The 14,808-nt window shown below is 35.6% G+C and overlaps 3 protein-coding genes across 3 annotated transcripts; 1 reads left to right on the top strand and 2 right to left on the bottom strand.

Moving 5' to 3' along the window:
* Positions 1-520: 520 nt before the first annotated feature.
* Positions 521-5,541, bottom strand: LOC120012625 (scoulerine-9-O-methyltransferase 3-like). The gene is made up of 4 exons (XM_038864061.1): positions 5,410-5,541; positions 4,154-4,288; positions 2,794-3,016; positions 521-675 (listed from the first exon to the last, which is right to left on the bottom strand). The coding sequence occupies exons 1-4, from the start codon at positions 5,539-5,541 to the stop codon at positions 521-523; spliced, it is 645 nt and encodes a 214-aa protein (XP_038719989.1).
* A 5,669-nt stretch (positions 5,542-11,210) lies between these two features.
* LOC120013766 (tyrosine decarboxylase-like) lies at positions 11,211-12,866 on the top strand. The gene has a single exon (XM_038865698.1). The coding sequence runs from the start codon at positions 11,221-11,223 to the stop codon at positions 12,817-12,819; it is 1,599 nt and encodes a 532-aa protein (XP_038721626.1). The 5' UTR covers positions 11,211-11,220; the 3' UTR covers positions 12,820-12,866.
* Positions 12,867-13,287: 421 nt separating this feature from the next.
* LOC120012624 ((S)-scoulerine 9-O-methyltransferase-like) lies at positions 13,288-13,749 on the bottom strand. The gene is made up of 2 exons (XM_038864060.1): positions 13,687-13,749; positions 13,288-13,545 (listed from the first exon to the last, which is right to left on the bottom strand). The coding sequence occupies exons 1-2, from the start codon at positions 13,747-13,749 to the stop codon at positions 13,288-13,290; spliced, it is 321 nt and encodes a 106-aa protein (XP_038719988.1).
* Between the last annotated feature and the right edge of the window lie 1,059 nt (positions 13,750-14,808).

The raw sequence follows: 14,808 nt of genomic DNA, 5'->3' as shown, positions 1-14,808 counted from the left end.
TTATAAAGAATTCTCCTATGCGCATTTAATTTGCGCACCTAAAATACGCACCACCTTTTAAGGGTGTGGATGAGTGAAATGACAAGTGGAACTCATTGTTTTGGGTTCCACATGTTTCAAATCAATGATGAAAACATAGATGCGTATTTATCATTATATTATATGTGTTACTCTTACTTCCGTTAAACTTATATAATTTTTTGAAGAGAAATTTTATTTACACCACAAAAACTTTTAAGCTTACACCATGCTTTTGAATTTTTTTTTATTTACATCCATATCCCTATACGAAATGCCTAATACCTCTTAAATTAAATATAAATAAATATGAAAAATATGTGATGACTTTAATTGAGGAAGAGTGAGAAAGATGGGGGGGTATGATACAAGTTCCCTTTCTTCTCTTTATTGTTGTACTGCTACTAGTTCCATCACAACGCTAAATGAAAATAGGTGGGAAAGAGTTGGGCGATAGGAGAATTAATAATGGCAAAGCTGTTTTTTAGGTGATGAAAATATGTCAGATCAGCACATCTGCATAGATAATAACAGGGAATAAGGCAAGGACAAAAAAAATGAAATGTGGCCTGCTACTTAATTGGGATGCATTTGCAATATGTGGCCATGGTGAACATATACATAACATCATATTGATTGGCAAGCTTTTACATTTGCCTACAGCACACAGAGATTACCAGTAGCATCATTAATATTGCTTTAATTTGCTGGGAGATGCCATCATTCTTCTCCATGTAATTTATTTGCTTCCCCCTCGATCGTCGAAGCTCCGCAGATCTCGGCCTTATGAGTACCCTTAAGCATGATGTTCAAACTATGAGGAGAGCTTGCAGTGCTAACTTGGATGGCCCCTCCGGACTCAAATGAATTATGTTGACTTGGTGGTGACTTAGTTCAACTAGGTATCCTTCGGTCTTGGTGACCTATCAGGTGATCGATAGGACTGATGTTAGGTGGTATCCTTGGTGCTAGGGGTGGAAGTTCGGTTTAACGGTTCGGTTTGGAACCGGAAACCACGAAACCGAATATTTTCGGTTTGTTGTTTTTATAAACCGGACCAAACCGTTTAATATGTACAAACCGTTTTAAACCGAACCGAAAATTTCGGTTTGGTTTTCGGTTTTACCGGTTTAAACCGGATAATTATTTGTATATATGAATTTCTTATCTCTGAACCTGTAAACCTACATTATGTATTTGTTTCAATTGCAAATTGCATTCTGTGGAAACTAGAAATCAACATGTTCAAATGCAAATTGGTAAATCACAATTCTCAAACATACATTCTTGAAGTTCCACTAATCCTTCACTCATTGAGTCCTTGGCAATTAAAAACATTAATTTGTATATATTGTTTTATTTATATAAAACTATAAAAATATTATTAAACATAAATTACTATTCGGTTTTCGGTTTGAAACCGAATTATAATTGTTGAGACCGGACCGTAAACCGAAAACCAAATAACCTGCATTTTCTAACCCGAAACCGGACCGTAAACCGAAAAACCGGACCAAATGATTTTTTTCGGTTTGGTTTACGGTTTGAATTACGGTTTGGTTTGGTTTTTTACACCCCTACTTGGTGCTATTGTGGATGGCATGCATGTTAGAACACGTGAGTTAAAAGGAGCCTGATGATGTGTTCGGGAGATCTCTTCAACGCTCAAGTTAGTAAGCTATCAACTGGAGAATGCTCGATGCTCGGAGCTCTCTCTCCGGTAACAAGTAAAGCGCAGGGTTCATAATCATCTACCCATACATAGAGGTCCCTTTTTTTATATGAGTTGGACGAGTTCTAGTGTTCTACTCTTGGTAGGAGTATATTTTTGAGGAGATGATGGTCTATATGATTTGTAGAAGTTTAGTGAGTTCTAAATGAATCATACTCGCTCATAACCACCAAATAGATCAATATACTCCGCCCAAAAATGTACTCAACTCATCAATCAAGTTTTGTTGAGCATTGATCCGTACTAATACCAAGTAGTTCAACAATTGCCCGAAAATCACAATTTCTACCAACTTTTACATTTTTTTTACGGACGTTATATAAAGATGCTAAATAAACGGGAACTGACTAACATAGACATGTTATTGGTTAAGCTTAACCGATCTTAAACTTATTTGTTTAGGGATCGATAGAGAATTGTATATAGATGAACAAATGTAATGCACTATATAACAGTATGAGTGTGCTCCATCTTCTTCTTTGTTTGATTTCTGGGTCACGTCAGTTACACGTGGGATGGGGTCTGGAATTCAGTAATTGTATATAGTTGTACTGCAGAGTCCACTTTAGTAGAAGTTAATGATCTGAAGAATAAAGGAACCCGGCTCATTATTAGGCCTGACCAGCTCATTATTAGGCCAACTTGGCCCATCTCAACCATATTTTTAGAAAAATTGTTGGACCGCCCAAAATTTGCTCAAGCGAGCATCATTGTTAAATTGAACAAAGTACCCACCTTGTCATGGGTCCTAATCAATTAAGATTTAAGACAGGTGATGGTCTTAGGTTTAGGCATGGAAGTACAGCTTAATTTGTTTCAAAAGGGCCTAAAAGAGTGACCGAAATTCACAAAAACACAGGCGGCAGTACATTTAGTGCTAATGGGCCTCACTATTTGAGCCATATTCCAAGTGTGTTGTATCAAGAAACAATCATTATTTTCAACATCTAAGCTTGTTAAAAAAAAGAAAAGAAAAGACTTGATGAACTCCATGACATAAAATCCCAGCTTATGAGTAGGAAATGTTATTGTTTGAGCAAAACCTGCAGCTTTAGCAAGCCAGTCGAGTTCAATTGTCATTCGCTCCTTACCCCCGAGATTCAGTACCATCATCATTAGCTCCATGAATGTTGTGTGCACTGATTCATTACAGTTTTTGGAGACTGCAAATTTCATAACTATGACCTTACCATTTTCCGGTAATGCCTTCCAACAATTTCTCAATATCTTGATGCATCGATCATCGTCCCAATCGTGGAGTACCCACTGCATCAGTCAAAAATATAATCTTATGATGAATGATTCCTAAACCTTAATATTTACAGAACACATTAGTCTAACCCTTAAGAATATTGTTTGTGCAGCAGGCAATGACTCAAACATATCTCCAGCATTATGCTTTCACATCTACATATGCATTAATAAAAGATCAAAAGCTAAGGTATGTATGTATTTTCACCTAGTGTAAATAATGTGGGACTAGTGGCAAAGTAATTACAAAGATAACCGATGTAGGATTGAAATGCCACGTTGTCAGAATTGCGCGAGATTTGACTGAGTGACTCGTTTCGACGTCTAGGGCCTCAAAATGGGTCTTCTAAATTCTAGGGACATTTTCTTAAATTTGTGTTTTTTCAATGCATTAGGATTGTAGCCGGTCCTAAGACTTATCATCTTTTATCTTTGAACGAAATATATCAAAACTTGAGTGACCTATCAGGCAACATGACTGATGTTAGTTGGTATCCCATCTTGACCTTGCCAAAAGGTTTTGTGATTGCAATGTACACCAACCTCACTCATATATAAAAATAGAGTTTTGGCCTTTTGGCCACCTCTTGTACAAAAGGTTTTGTGATTACAATGTGTCCGTTTGGTAAAGCGGTTGTGTTAATTTTCAACACTAGCTATTAAGTTGTGAAAAAAAAGCTAAGCTTAAAGCTCTGAAATAAATTGTGAGGTATTTGGTGAACCTGTTAACTGTTGTATGCGATTAGGTTGTGTAAAGTATATTTATTTGTATTTTTATTAATTTATAAGTATAATTTAGTAGGTAAAAATTATAATTACTTTAATTTAATATTCAAATTGTAATATAATATGAATTATATAAATATAATATTAATGAATAGATATAATTTAATATATATAATTATAAATGGATAAATATAAATTATTATAAGAATTAATAATTCATTAGTGTTGTTAATTTAATACAATATTCATTAAAAATTAAATACAATATTTATATAAATATTATTTAAATCTTTAAAGCAGGTGGGTCCCATAATTTTTAAATAAAAAATTAAAAAAGTTTAACTTTCAGCATGTGGGATCCACATGGATCTCACATGAAAAATAAAAAAAATCACTTAAAACATGTGGGATGCACGGCCTTTTCACCAAACGGACTCGAATCATTGTTGTCGGTAACCGATAATAGTGTGGGACCATCAAGTCAATCTCCAACACACGATTGACTTGTGGGACGAGGCAAAAGACGTAGTGTCGTGTCATCATATCAGTCCCGGGAGTGAACTATCGATGAAGAACAAGATATTTTCTGTCGACAGAACAAATCAATATTGAGGGGTGATTTTGGCACCCTCACAATTGGTATTTGCACCTCATCTCTCTAATATGAAGGATACATGATTTTCGGAATACATGCGTATCAATAATTTTGTTGAATTATTAGTATTGACACCCTCACAATTGATATTTACATCCCATTTCTCTGACATGAAAAACATTTTTGAGATGCGTGTGTACTAATAGTTTATTGAGTTATTTGTTTAGTCTTATTATACCAATAATAGGGGGAGTATGGGACCATACAAAAGAAAAAGAAAAAGGGGGGAGTGGATTGTCAAAGCCACTTTTGACTTGTTTATAATAATAATTTGAGTGTAGTTGCCACAATGCTCGTTATAAAAATCAAATATTACGTGTTATGTAAATTATAACACAATGAGTTTAATAGTAAACATAGAATGACTATGATGAATGTATGTTCCAAGTTGTTCTGTATACGATGTAACTCATATAGTTTTGCAATCATACATGTATCCAAACTATCGAGTCATAATAGGATGCATCGGGTGTTGATGTAGGTTTTTATTCGCCCCCACAACGAAAAATAGGTTGAACCTCCGTGTCTCGAACCCTTAACCTCGATGGTGTGGGGGAGAAACACTACCACTACACCTACACCAATTGTGGGGGGAGAACAAAAACCCTCATCAACATCGGATAACTCTTTGTCAAGACCAATTGAATAAAGGGGTTTAGTGCATATAGATCATTGAAAGATATTCTCATTTGCAATTAGGTCATCCAAAGAAAAGAAAATTCAAATTGAATCATTCAATATTCTAATTTTAAACAATTAGGTCATGATAATCAATTCCCGATCAATTTCATGTCGAAAATTGCTGACATGTCAAAATTTTTTTGAAATCTCTAATAAAGTTAAAAAAAATTGCCATGTGGAATATAAAAAATAATATAAATTTAAAATTAAAGTAAAAATGACAAGTGGCATATATAAAAAATTAAAAAGTTTGGAAAATGAAAAAAATTAAAAAGGGAAAAAATTAATTTTCTTCGTCTCTCTCATTTGGATCTAATGAAAGAAGAGATCTCGACCATAGCCATGCCTCCACATCATGAACACCATCAGCCCATAGCCATTCACAAGATTTCAAAATCTCAACCATAGCCATAGCCAATCTCTTCGTCTCTCTTATCTCTAGATCTCGACCATAGCCAATATCGATCTCAAGATCCATTTTCGAAAGCGACGACTTCACCTTCGGAAGCGTGGTGCTCCATCTACTGGGATGATGAGAGTGGAGCAAGCCTCGATGGGCTGTGGATGCTGCCCGGCCTCAACCCTAATTTGATGGATCTGAAGAGGAGAGTAGCAGAGACTGTCGCCCCGAGGTAGTAGAGACTTTCGGATACCCTAATTCGCTTCGATGCAGGCAAGTTTACATGCCCATCTTGGACTTGGACCCATCTCAGATCTAGATTCTTTTTGCTTTTGATTTTCCATCCAGGAGCAGCAAGTTTCTTGATTTTTTTTTCCTTCTTTTTTATTTTATTTTTATCTTCTGCTTTTTTTCATGCAAGAAATTCCATCTCATCTCTTTTAATCTTTTATTTTTAAATGACGTGTAATTTATTACACATGCCACGTCAGCTATTAAAGTTCCAATGTGGAAAATTGTGACATGTCAGCAAATTTCGACGATCAATTGGTCGGAATTGGACCCTCATGACCTAATTACTTAAAATTGAAATATTGAGTGGCTCAATTTGAAATTTTTTTCTTTGGATGACCTAATTGCAAACGGAGGTATTTTTCAATGACTTATATGCACTAAACCCTTGAACAAAGTGATTATTATTTATGAATTAAATATTGCTAGCTACATGTTCATGCTACGATGAACATGTATCTTAATCAATCAACAATGGTGCTACTCTTTCAGCAACTAAAATCCCAATTGTTGAGATTTATGAATCATATTTAAAGCGGTATTACTACACATCCCTAAAATATATATCCCTAAACTTATATAATTAGGTGGCATGCCACCTAGACATGATGACAAAGAAATTTTAAAAAAATTTGAATAGTTTACCTGCAAAATAAAAGGTATAATAAAAGCAAAATAAAAATTTGAAAAACTATTTCTCTCTCTTACCTCTCTCCATATCCTCCACCCATCCCCTCATTTTCTCTCTACTCTCTCCATCTCTCCCCCTCTTCCTCAAGATCCATGGCATCAGAGACCTTCTACTCAAGATCCATGGCATCAACATTGTGACTCGGGTTTCCATCGATGGCCTCCTCCTCAAGCTCTTCCTTTCGATTCGAGTTTTCATCTATTTTTCTCCATCCCTTGCCGTTAATGGCGTCCACCAGCAAATCTGAGCGTCCAACGGTGCTGTCTAGGGAGATCTGGAGACCTACCAAGAAGAAGAAAAGGCGATGATGTTTCTTGTTCAACATTTTCATCTTCAACATCCAAGATCTACATGATCGCTTACTAATTCTTGTTGTTTCATCCATTCATGTTGTTGATCTCACCTTATTTTAATGATTGAAGGATATAGTGCCTTATTACATTATTCTGAAATGGAACAATGTCTTATTACACTGTCCAATTTGGACAGTGTAAAAAAGGTTTTGAGTTCATTTGTTTGCGTTTTAGTTTCATAGAAAATGAATTGAAATTATTTTGGATGGAATTTTTATGGGATTTTATGTTATGACTCATTGTTACACATTGAATTTAATTAATTACGCTGTCAATATAATTAGTTACACTGTCCATTGGGACAATGTAATAAAAAAACTATATCAATTTGAACCAAAGCATCCCAATAGGTTATTGCCTTATTACATTGTCTAGTTGCAAACAACGTGACTAATTATCATTTTTCAAAAGAGATATCGCACTAAGACACTTTCTTTATTTTGGACAACGCAAACAAACCTTACAGTGGCTTATTACATTGTCAAAATAATTAGTTACACTGTCAGTGTAATTAATTACAATGTCAATGTAATAAGCCACTGGTGCTTCCTTCGTCCTTTTCCAGATTTCAAACATAAGATCTGCGTTTTTCATGGTTACTTAGTTCTTAAAAGTTCACCTATTTTCTAAACATTCTAAAAATCATTTGTTGTGGACACTCCAACCGATATATTGCTACTTCTTGATCATCAACTTCCGGGGTGTTCTCTACATGTTCACTACATCCCGAAGACAACGTCTTTCACACTAATCACCAACAGGAAACCTTAAACGAACCTCACAAAATTTAAAGAAATCGCTGTTCTATTTTTTTCTTGAAGATGTTGCGACTTGGAGAAGAAAGAAAAAAGAAAGAGGGAGAAGATGGAGAAGATGGAGAAGAGAGAAGAAAGAGAAAAGAAAGAGGGAGAAGATGGTGAAGAGAGAAGAAAGAGATATTAAAAAAAATCCCTAGATGAGAAGAGAGAGAGAATGGACGAATACAATAGGAGTAGACGACAAAAAAAATCTCCAGATGAGAGAGAAACGGGAATTGCATAACTAATTATATCTTTTATTTAATTGGTAATTTGGTTATTTAATTGGATATCTATGTGTTTTGTTATTTAATTGGATATCTATGTGGCATGCTGAGTTGTACAGCCATATAGATTAGGGAAGTTTAGGGATAGAAAAATTAGGGACACATATCATTTTCGTATTTAAAGTACCTGTGAAGACCATCACATGCTCTTTAAATCTGATCCATACATCTCAACAATTGAGATTATTGAGATTCTAATTACTGGGACAAATGTCTTTTTCCATCAATTAAGACATGTGAGAGTCTTAAGTTTTGGGCTTGGAATGATTTGGACTCAGTACAACTTGATTTGTTTCAAAAGGGCCTAAAAGAGCGGGCGAAATTCACAAATACACAGGCTGCAGTACATTTATTGCTAATGGGCCTAACTATTTGAGCCATCATTCTCTGAATTCTTATAAACAATTATTATATACCGAATTCTCTCCTAAACACTTGAAATAAGTACCTTTTTTTAAAATACATTCGGGACTCAAAGCAATGAGCTTAACTTGTCATTTCGCTTATTTACACCCTAAAAAAGTGATTCGATCCTTATTTTAAGTAATTACTTTAGGCTCTTATGAGAAAATTCTTACTTATATATATAGGAAGACGTATCCTTACCCCCCACTTTAGTAACTTATAAAACATGTGACAACACAAACATGAATATATATGGATGGGTCCACTGCTATCCTTTTCACTGCATTAAAGACATTGAATTGTGTTCAGTTTTCTCTGCTATCTTTATTATTTCTGTTTTCATGAGAAAGTAATTTATTGTATCTAAGCTGTCGCCGGTTTGGAAATATGTGGTAGGCCGTTGAAGTGGGTTCTAGTTGAGATCAAAGGTTTTTTGTAAGTTTGTGTTTGTTTCGTGAAAATTTGTGATGTTGCAGTCCAAATTCCACGTTTTTTTAATGAACAATTGGTGGATTCATTGGTTCTTGTTTAGTATCTGGTGCATTTTTCACTTTTGAGTTAATAGTCAATGTCTTTATTGCAGTGGACCCGTCGATATATATATATACATGTTTGTATTGTCACGTGTTTTATAAGTTAATAAAGGATGAGAGGCATAAAAAGTAACAGCATCTGAATCAGTTTCTCTTAACAGATTTCTTAAAATACAGATAAAATGTCACTTTCCTTTATTTTACAGATTCTCTATCCAATCAACACTGTATCAAATTACTGTCATATTCTCTATCACATTATAATAATATTTCTTTCTCTTTCTTTTGTTTATTCTTTTAACTTGTATAAATAAGAGAACAAATAATTATTTTTTAACATCTTTGGTGACTCGATAATCTAAAAATTAATCTGAATTAATATATTAAATAATTTAAAAAATAATTAAAATAATTGAAATTTTCTCCCCGCAAAAATCACATCACTACATTCCCCTCACCTATCAAACCCATAAAAATCACATTGCTACATTCCCCTCACCAACCAATCCCACAAAAAAAGGATTAAAATGCAAGCATAATGAACTCAATGATGAGATCTGAAAGAGAACATGGTAATTTTAACTTTGTGGGGAACTATTTTAAACATTAGCATGGTTGTGGGAAACAAAAGTAATTTCTAAACAGGCTCACACTAATCAAGTTTCATTGCCAGAGACATAACATAGAAATCCAAAACAGGGTTATCTTTTAAACTTTTTACACATAGTAAATATTTTGGTTGAATACGTAACTTTTTGATCAATTATATAATCATATGAGATTGCATTGAGAGATACAGAAAGTCAAAAAGAGATGGGCCATGTATATCACAACAAAGAAGTATTTTTTTGGTAATTCACTACAAGGAAATCCTCCATAGCAATTTCTTTAACATCATTCATACAACTAAAAAAGGGCTATGTTCCATGTTAAAGGCAAAACATTTATACCCTTTGAAACCCAACAATTCAGTTATTTCAAAGAAGACACCATCTTTTTGAAAAGAGAAACCAACCCCAAGACAAAGAAACCAGAGAACAACAGAACACATGAACCCATTTAATTCACATAAAATAAACAAACTCAGCCCATTTATTTCACATACCATATGAATCGACCATCAATTGAATGAAATTAAACTAACCAACCATTACTTGTCTCCTTCCAACCCTATGTTCTTCGGCCTCAAAACTTTGAAACCCAAACAAAATTGAGGAAATAATCAACAATAGAGTTAAGTAAAATCAGTTGCAGATTATGAAGAGAAATCGAACCAAGTAGAAATCGAACAACCATAACAAATACGTAGATCCATGGGGGAAAGACCAGAACAGAAAAAGTGCAGCAAAGAGACGAAGAGTAGTGCCAAAATGGAACTTTTTTTAACAACCTCGATATGGAGAGCAAGGATACATACCCAGCGAAGGTAGACGATGGTCGGAGAAGATCGATGACGCCGGAGAAGGATTGAGAGAAATAGAAGAGAGAGACGGTGTTTTTCGTCGTACGAGATAGCGAGAGGATTTTGTTTATTAGGTTTATTGATAAAACGATTAAACAATATTATTTTATTCTTACAGATTGCTACAGTCGTTCCCTAGATGTAGGGAATCACTATAGCAAGTCTTTATAATAGGGGGACTCTAGGGAATTTTATGCAGAGCTAAATTTTGACAAATTCTTTAAATTTATTTCCTATTTTACAGACAGACCCATGTTTAGGTAATCTGCTGTGAATGTTCTAAGATATAGGATATTGTTGATCTTCATATTGGGTGAAAATAAATAATGTTTTGTTGATGTGGTTGTATTGAGAGATGTGTTTGACTTGACTTTTTGTGTAATAGAGGTGAAAACCAATATTGATTTTTGTTGGGCCATTAAAAATACAATCATTGGAGGTGCTCTACAATGGCATAATTTTGTTGGACCATTGATGTTGTTTTTGCTAAATTTGTTGGGTCATTGATCAAAAGACGGGCACAACAATACCACTTTAGTGGCTTTGTTTTGTTGACCAAGCAAACAAGCAAGCAAGCATGGACTTTGCTTGGCACACATATTTGCTTGGTTTATGGATTTATGTCATGTATGAGTCCACTTTCGAAGAAAATTTTTATCTCACTCTTGACACTCTAAGCAAGCAAAACTACATCATTACCATATCCATTCCCATGCCATGTCACTAAAACACAATTCCCCATGATTCTAATGACCCAATAGAAACAACACCATTTACTCTTATCCATTGAATGATTAAGTGGTTGAGATTAAACGTTTTCATATAAGATACATGAGGGAGTCCTCATATGAAAAGGATCTTCAAAGTTCCAGTGTATATCACATGCAGGGACCGGTTATCATAACACTAATTTCATACATAAATAGACGACGCTCGTAATGTTTAGACATCAACACATTCTACAGTTTTCCAATCCATTGAGCGCAGTCTTTCCTTTTCAAATGGGTTCCCTTGAATTTGAGCACGAACTCAATGACATTTCCTCCTTCGATAACCAATCATTGAATCCACTAGACCCAGAAGAGTTTAGGAGGCAAGGACATATGATGATAGATTTCCTTGCTGATTACTATCATAACATTGAAAACTTTCCAGTTCTTAGCCAAGTGGGACCAAATTATCTCCGAAAACGCTTACCAGAATCTGCCCCACACAATCCTGAACCAATTGAAAAAATCCTCCAAGATGTGCAAAACCACATAATGCCAGGCATTACACATTGGCAGAGTCCGAACTACTTTGCTTACTTCCCTTCAAGTGGTAGCACTGCAGGGTTTCTTGGTGAAATGTTGAGTTCAGGCCTCAATGTGGTGGGATTCAACTGGATATCATCCCCTGCAGCAACAGAGCTCGAAAGCATAGTCATGGATTGGCTTGGAGAAATGCTTGACCTCCCAAAGTCCTTCCTTTTCTCTGGCAATGGTGGAGGTGTTATACAAGGAACTACTTGCGACGCAATATTGTGCACACTAATAGCAGCGAGAGACGAAATGTTGACAAAAATTGGAAGAGATAAGATAGGGCAGCTTGTTGTTTACGCATCTGATCAAACACATATCGCGCTCCAAAAAGCTGCCCAAATCGCCGGAATCCACACGGAAAATTTCCGAGTCATCGGAACAACAAAAGAGACATTATTTGGTTTATCCCCGGAATTGGTGAAATTTACAGTAAAATCAGATGTAGAAGCAGGTCTGATTCCATTGTTTCTATGCTCAACAGTTGGTACAACATCGACAACAGCCGTCGATCCAATTAGGCCACTATGCGATGTCGCGAAGGAATATGGAATTTGGGTTCATGTGGATGCTGCTTATGCAGGGAGTGCGTGTGTATGCCCTGAATTTCGACATTTTATGGACGGTGTAGAGGGAGTAAACTCATTCAGTCTAAACGCCCACAAATGGTTGTTTACTACATTGGACTGTTGTTGTCTTTGGGTGAAAGATCCAGGTGCTCTTACAAGATCTCTGTCAATAAATCCCGAGTATCTAAGAAACAAAGCTAGCGATTCGAGGCAAGTAGTGGACTACAAGGACTGGCAGATCACTCTCAGCCGTAGATTTCGAGCCTTGAAATTGTGGCTCGTACTAAGAAGCTATGGCGTTGCCAATCTCCGTGGCCTTTTAAGAACCCATGTCGAAATGCCTAAGCTTTTTGAACAACTTGTGTATGGGGACAGTAGATTTGAGATTCCAGTCCCCAGAAACTTTGCAATGGTATGCTTTCGGGTTTCTCCAGAGGCAGTTGCTGAGAAAGTCTCGAAGAAAAAGGTTGTGACAGATGAAGAAGAAAGTGTGAATCAATTCAATGAGAAATTATTGGAGTCGATTAATGCATCAGGAAGGATATACATGACACATGCTGTTGTTGATGGAGTGTTCGTCATACGTTTTGCTGTTGGTGCAACCTTGACAGAGGGAAGGCATGTGACAATGGCTTGGCAGGTGGTGCAAGAGCATTTAGATAAAATATAAGTGGATTAGTTTCTAAATTTGCTACTGTTGTTGTTGTTATTGCTGCTCTTCTTCTTGTTGCAATTTATGAATTTGATCTCATGTTTTATAAAACCAAAAAAAAAAAGTTTTGTTTCAATTCATGTTTGTATTAAAAACAGTTATGATGTTAGGGATCCGAACAACTGGTATTCCAGTTATCCCAACTGCAGAGTTTTACGCATATAATTTCATATGAATCATATGAGACATGTAGAGCCGCAAATTCATTTGGATTCTGTGCGTCAAGCTCAACTCCTGAAATAATTGGAAAACCAACTGCTGGTATATTTATCATTTTTATTAAAGAAACAGTTATGATAAAGATCTCAGCAATGTTATCCTATTTATGCCACAAAAGTATTGTGGATGCCAGCAACTGGGATGCTCGTTATCCCAGTTGCTAAGGTTTAGGATCCCCTTTATTATTTAATGTGCATGCAGAGTCTATCACATGCATATTAAATTATGCGCATACACCTCAATAAAACTAAGCAACTCTAACAATAGCCCGAAATGTCGTTCAACTGCAGCTTGAGCAAAACATGCAGCTTTAGCAAGCCAGTAGAGTTCAACTGTTGTTCGCTCCTTACCCCCGAGATTTAGTATCACCATCATCACTTCCATGAATATTGCGTGCACTGATTCATTACAGTCTTTGGAAACTGCAAATTCCACAACTATGACCTTGCCATTTTTCGGCAATGCCTTTCAACAATTTCTCAATATCTTGATGAACCGATCATCGTCCCAATCGTGGAGTACCCACTGCATCAGTCAAAAATATAATCTTATGATGAATGGTTCCTAAACCCTAAACCCTAATGTTTACAAACACATTAGTCTAACCTTTAAGAACATTGTTTGTGCAGCAGACAATGACTCAAACATATCTCCAGTAATATGCTTCATACATATGCATTAATAAAAGATCAAAAGCAAAGGTATGTATGTATTTTCACCTAGTGTAAATAATGTGGGACCAATGGCAAAGTAATTACAAAGAAAACCGATAATAGGATTGAAATGCCACATCATCATAATTGTGCGAGATTTGATTGAGCGACTCGTTTCGACGTCTAGGGTCTCAAATGGGTCTTTTAAAATTCTAGGAATATTTTCATAAATTTGTGTTTTTTCACTGTATTAGAATTGTAGCCGACACTAGGAGTTATTATCTTTTATCTTTTGAGAAAATTTATGAAAACTTGAGTGACCTATCAGACGATTGGACTGATGTTAGTTGGCATCCCATCTTGACCTTGCCAAAAGGTTTTGTGATTGCAATGTACACCAACCTCACTCGTATATAAAAAAAATAGAGTTTTGGCCTTTTTGGCCACCCCTTGTCCAAAAGGTTTTGTGATTACAGTAATATACCGACCCCACTCGCCTCGAATCATTGTTGTCGGCAACTGACAATTGGTGGGACCATCAAGTCAATCTCCAACACACGATTGACTCGTGGGACGAGGCAAAAAGACGTAGTGTCGTGTCGTGTCATCATATCAGTCCCGGGCTTGAAATATCGACGAAGAACAAAGATATTTTCTGCCAGACAGAACAAATCAATATTGAGGGGCGATTTTGGCACCCTCACAATTGGTATTTGAGATGCGTGTGTACTAATACTTTATTGAGTTACTTGTTTAGTCTTATTATACCAATAATAAGGGGGAGTATGGGACTTGTTAATAATATTGATTTGGGTATAGTTGTCACAACACTCATTATAAAAATTAAATATTACATATTATGTAAATTATAACATAATGAGTTTAGTAGGAAGCATTGAACGAATATGCTCAATGTATGTTGTAAGTTGTTCTGTATACAATGTCACTCATGTAGTTTCGCAATCATACATGTATCTAAACCAATGAATCATAAGATGATGCATTGAGTAACTCTCTGTCAATGTCAACTGTAATGCACTGTATAACAATATGAGTTGGCTTCATCCTCTTCTTT

Source organism: Tripterygium wilfordii, chromosome 13 (assembly GCF_013401445.1).
Source record: "Tripterygium wilfordii isolate XIE 37 chromosome 13, ASM1340144v1, whole genome shotgun sequence".
NCBI lineage: Eukaryota > Viridiplantae > Streptophyta > Magnoliopsida > Celastrales > Celastraceae > Tripterygium > Tripterygium wilfordii.
Note: the sequence above shows the minus strand (reverse complement) of the source record. Positions and strands in the feature narration are given on the sequence as shown.

What these genes read in the sequence shown, in the direction of transcription:
- LOC120012625 (XM_038864061.1), bottom strand. Translation starts at nt 5,541, where the DNA reads ATGGATCTTGAGATCGATATTGGCTATGGTCGAGATCTAGAGATAAGA. An exon ending in ATGGTGTTCATGATGTGGAG is followed by an intron (nt 4,289 to 5,409) that starts GCATGGCTATGG and finishes CTTCATCGATAG; the next exon opens with TTCACTCCCGGGACTGATAT. An exon ending in CAATGATTCGAGTCCGTTTG is followed by an intron (nt 3,017 to 4,153) that starts GTGAAAAGGCCG and finishes TGACTGATGCAG; the next exon opens with TGGGTACTCCACGATTGGGA.
- LOC120012624 (XM_038864060.1), bottom strand. Translation starts at nt 13,749, where the DNA reads ATGAAGCATATTACTGGAGATATGTTTGAGTCATTGTCTGCTGCACAA. An exon ending in CACAAACAATGTTCTTAAAG is followed by an intron (nt 13,546 to 13,686) that starts GTTAGACTAATG and finishes AATTGTTGAAAG; the next exon opens with GCATTGCCGAAAAATGGCAA.
- LOC120013766 (XM_038865698.1), top strand. Translation starts at nt 11,221, where the DNA reads ATGTTTAGACATCAACACATTCTACAGTTTTCCAATCCATTGAGCGCA.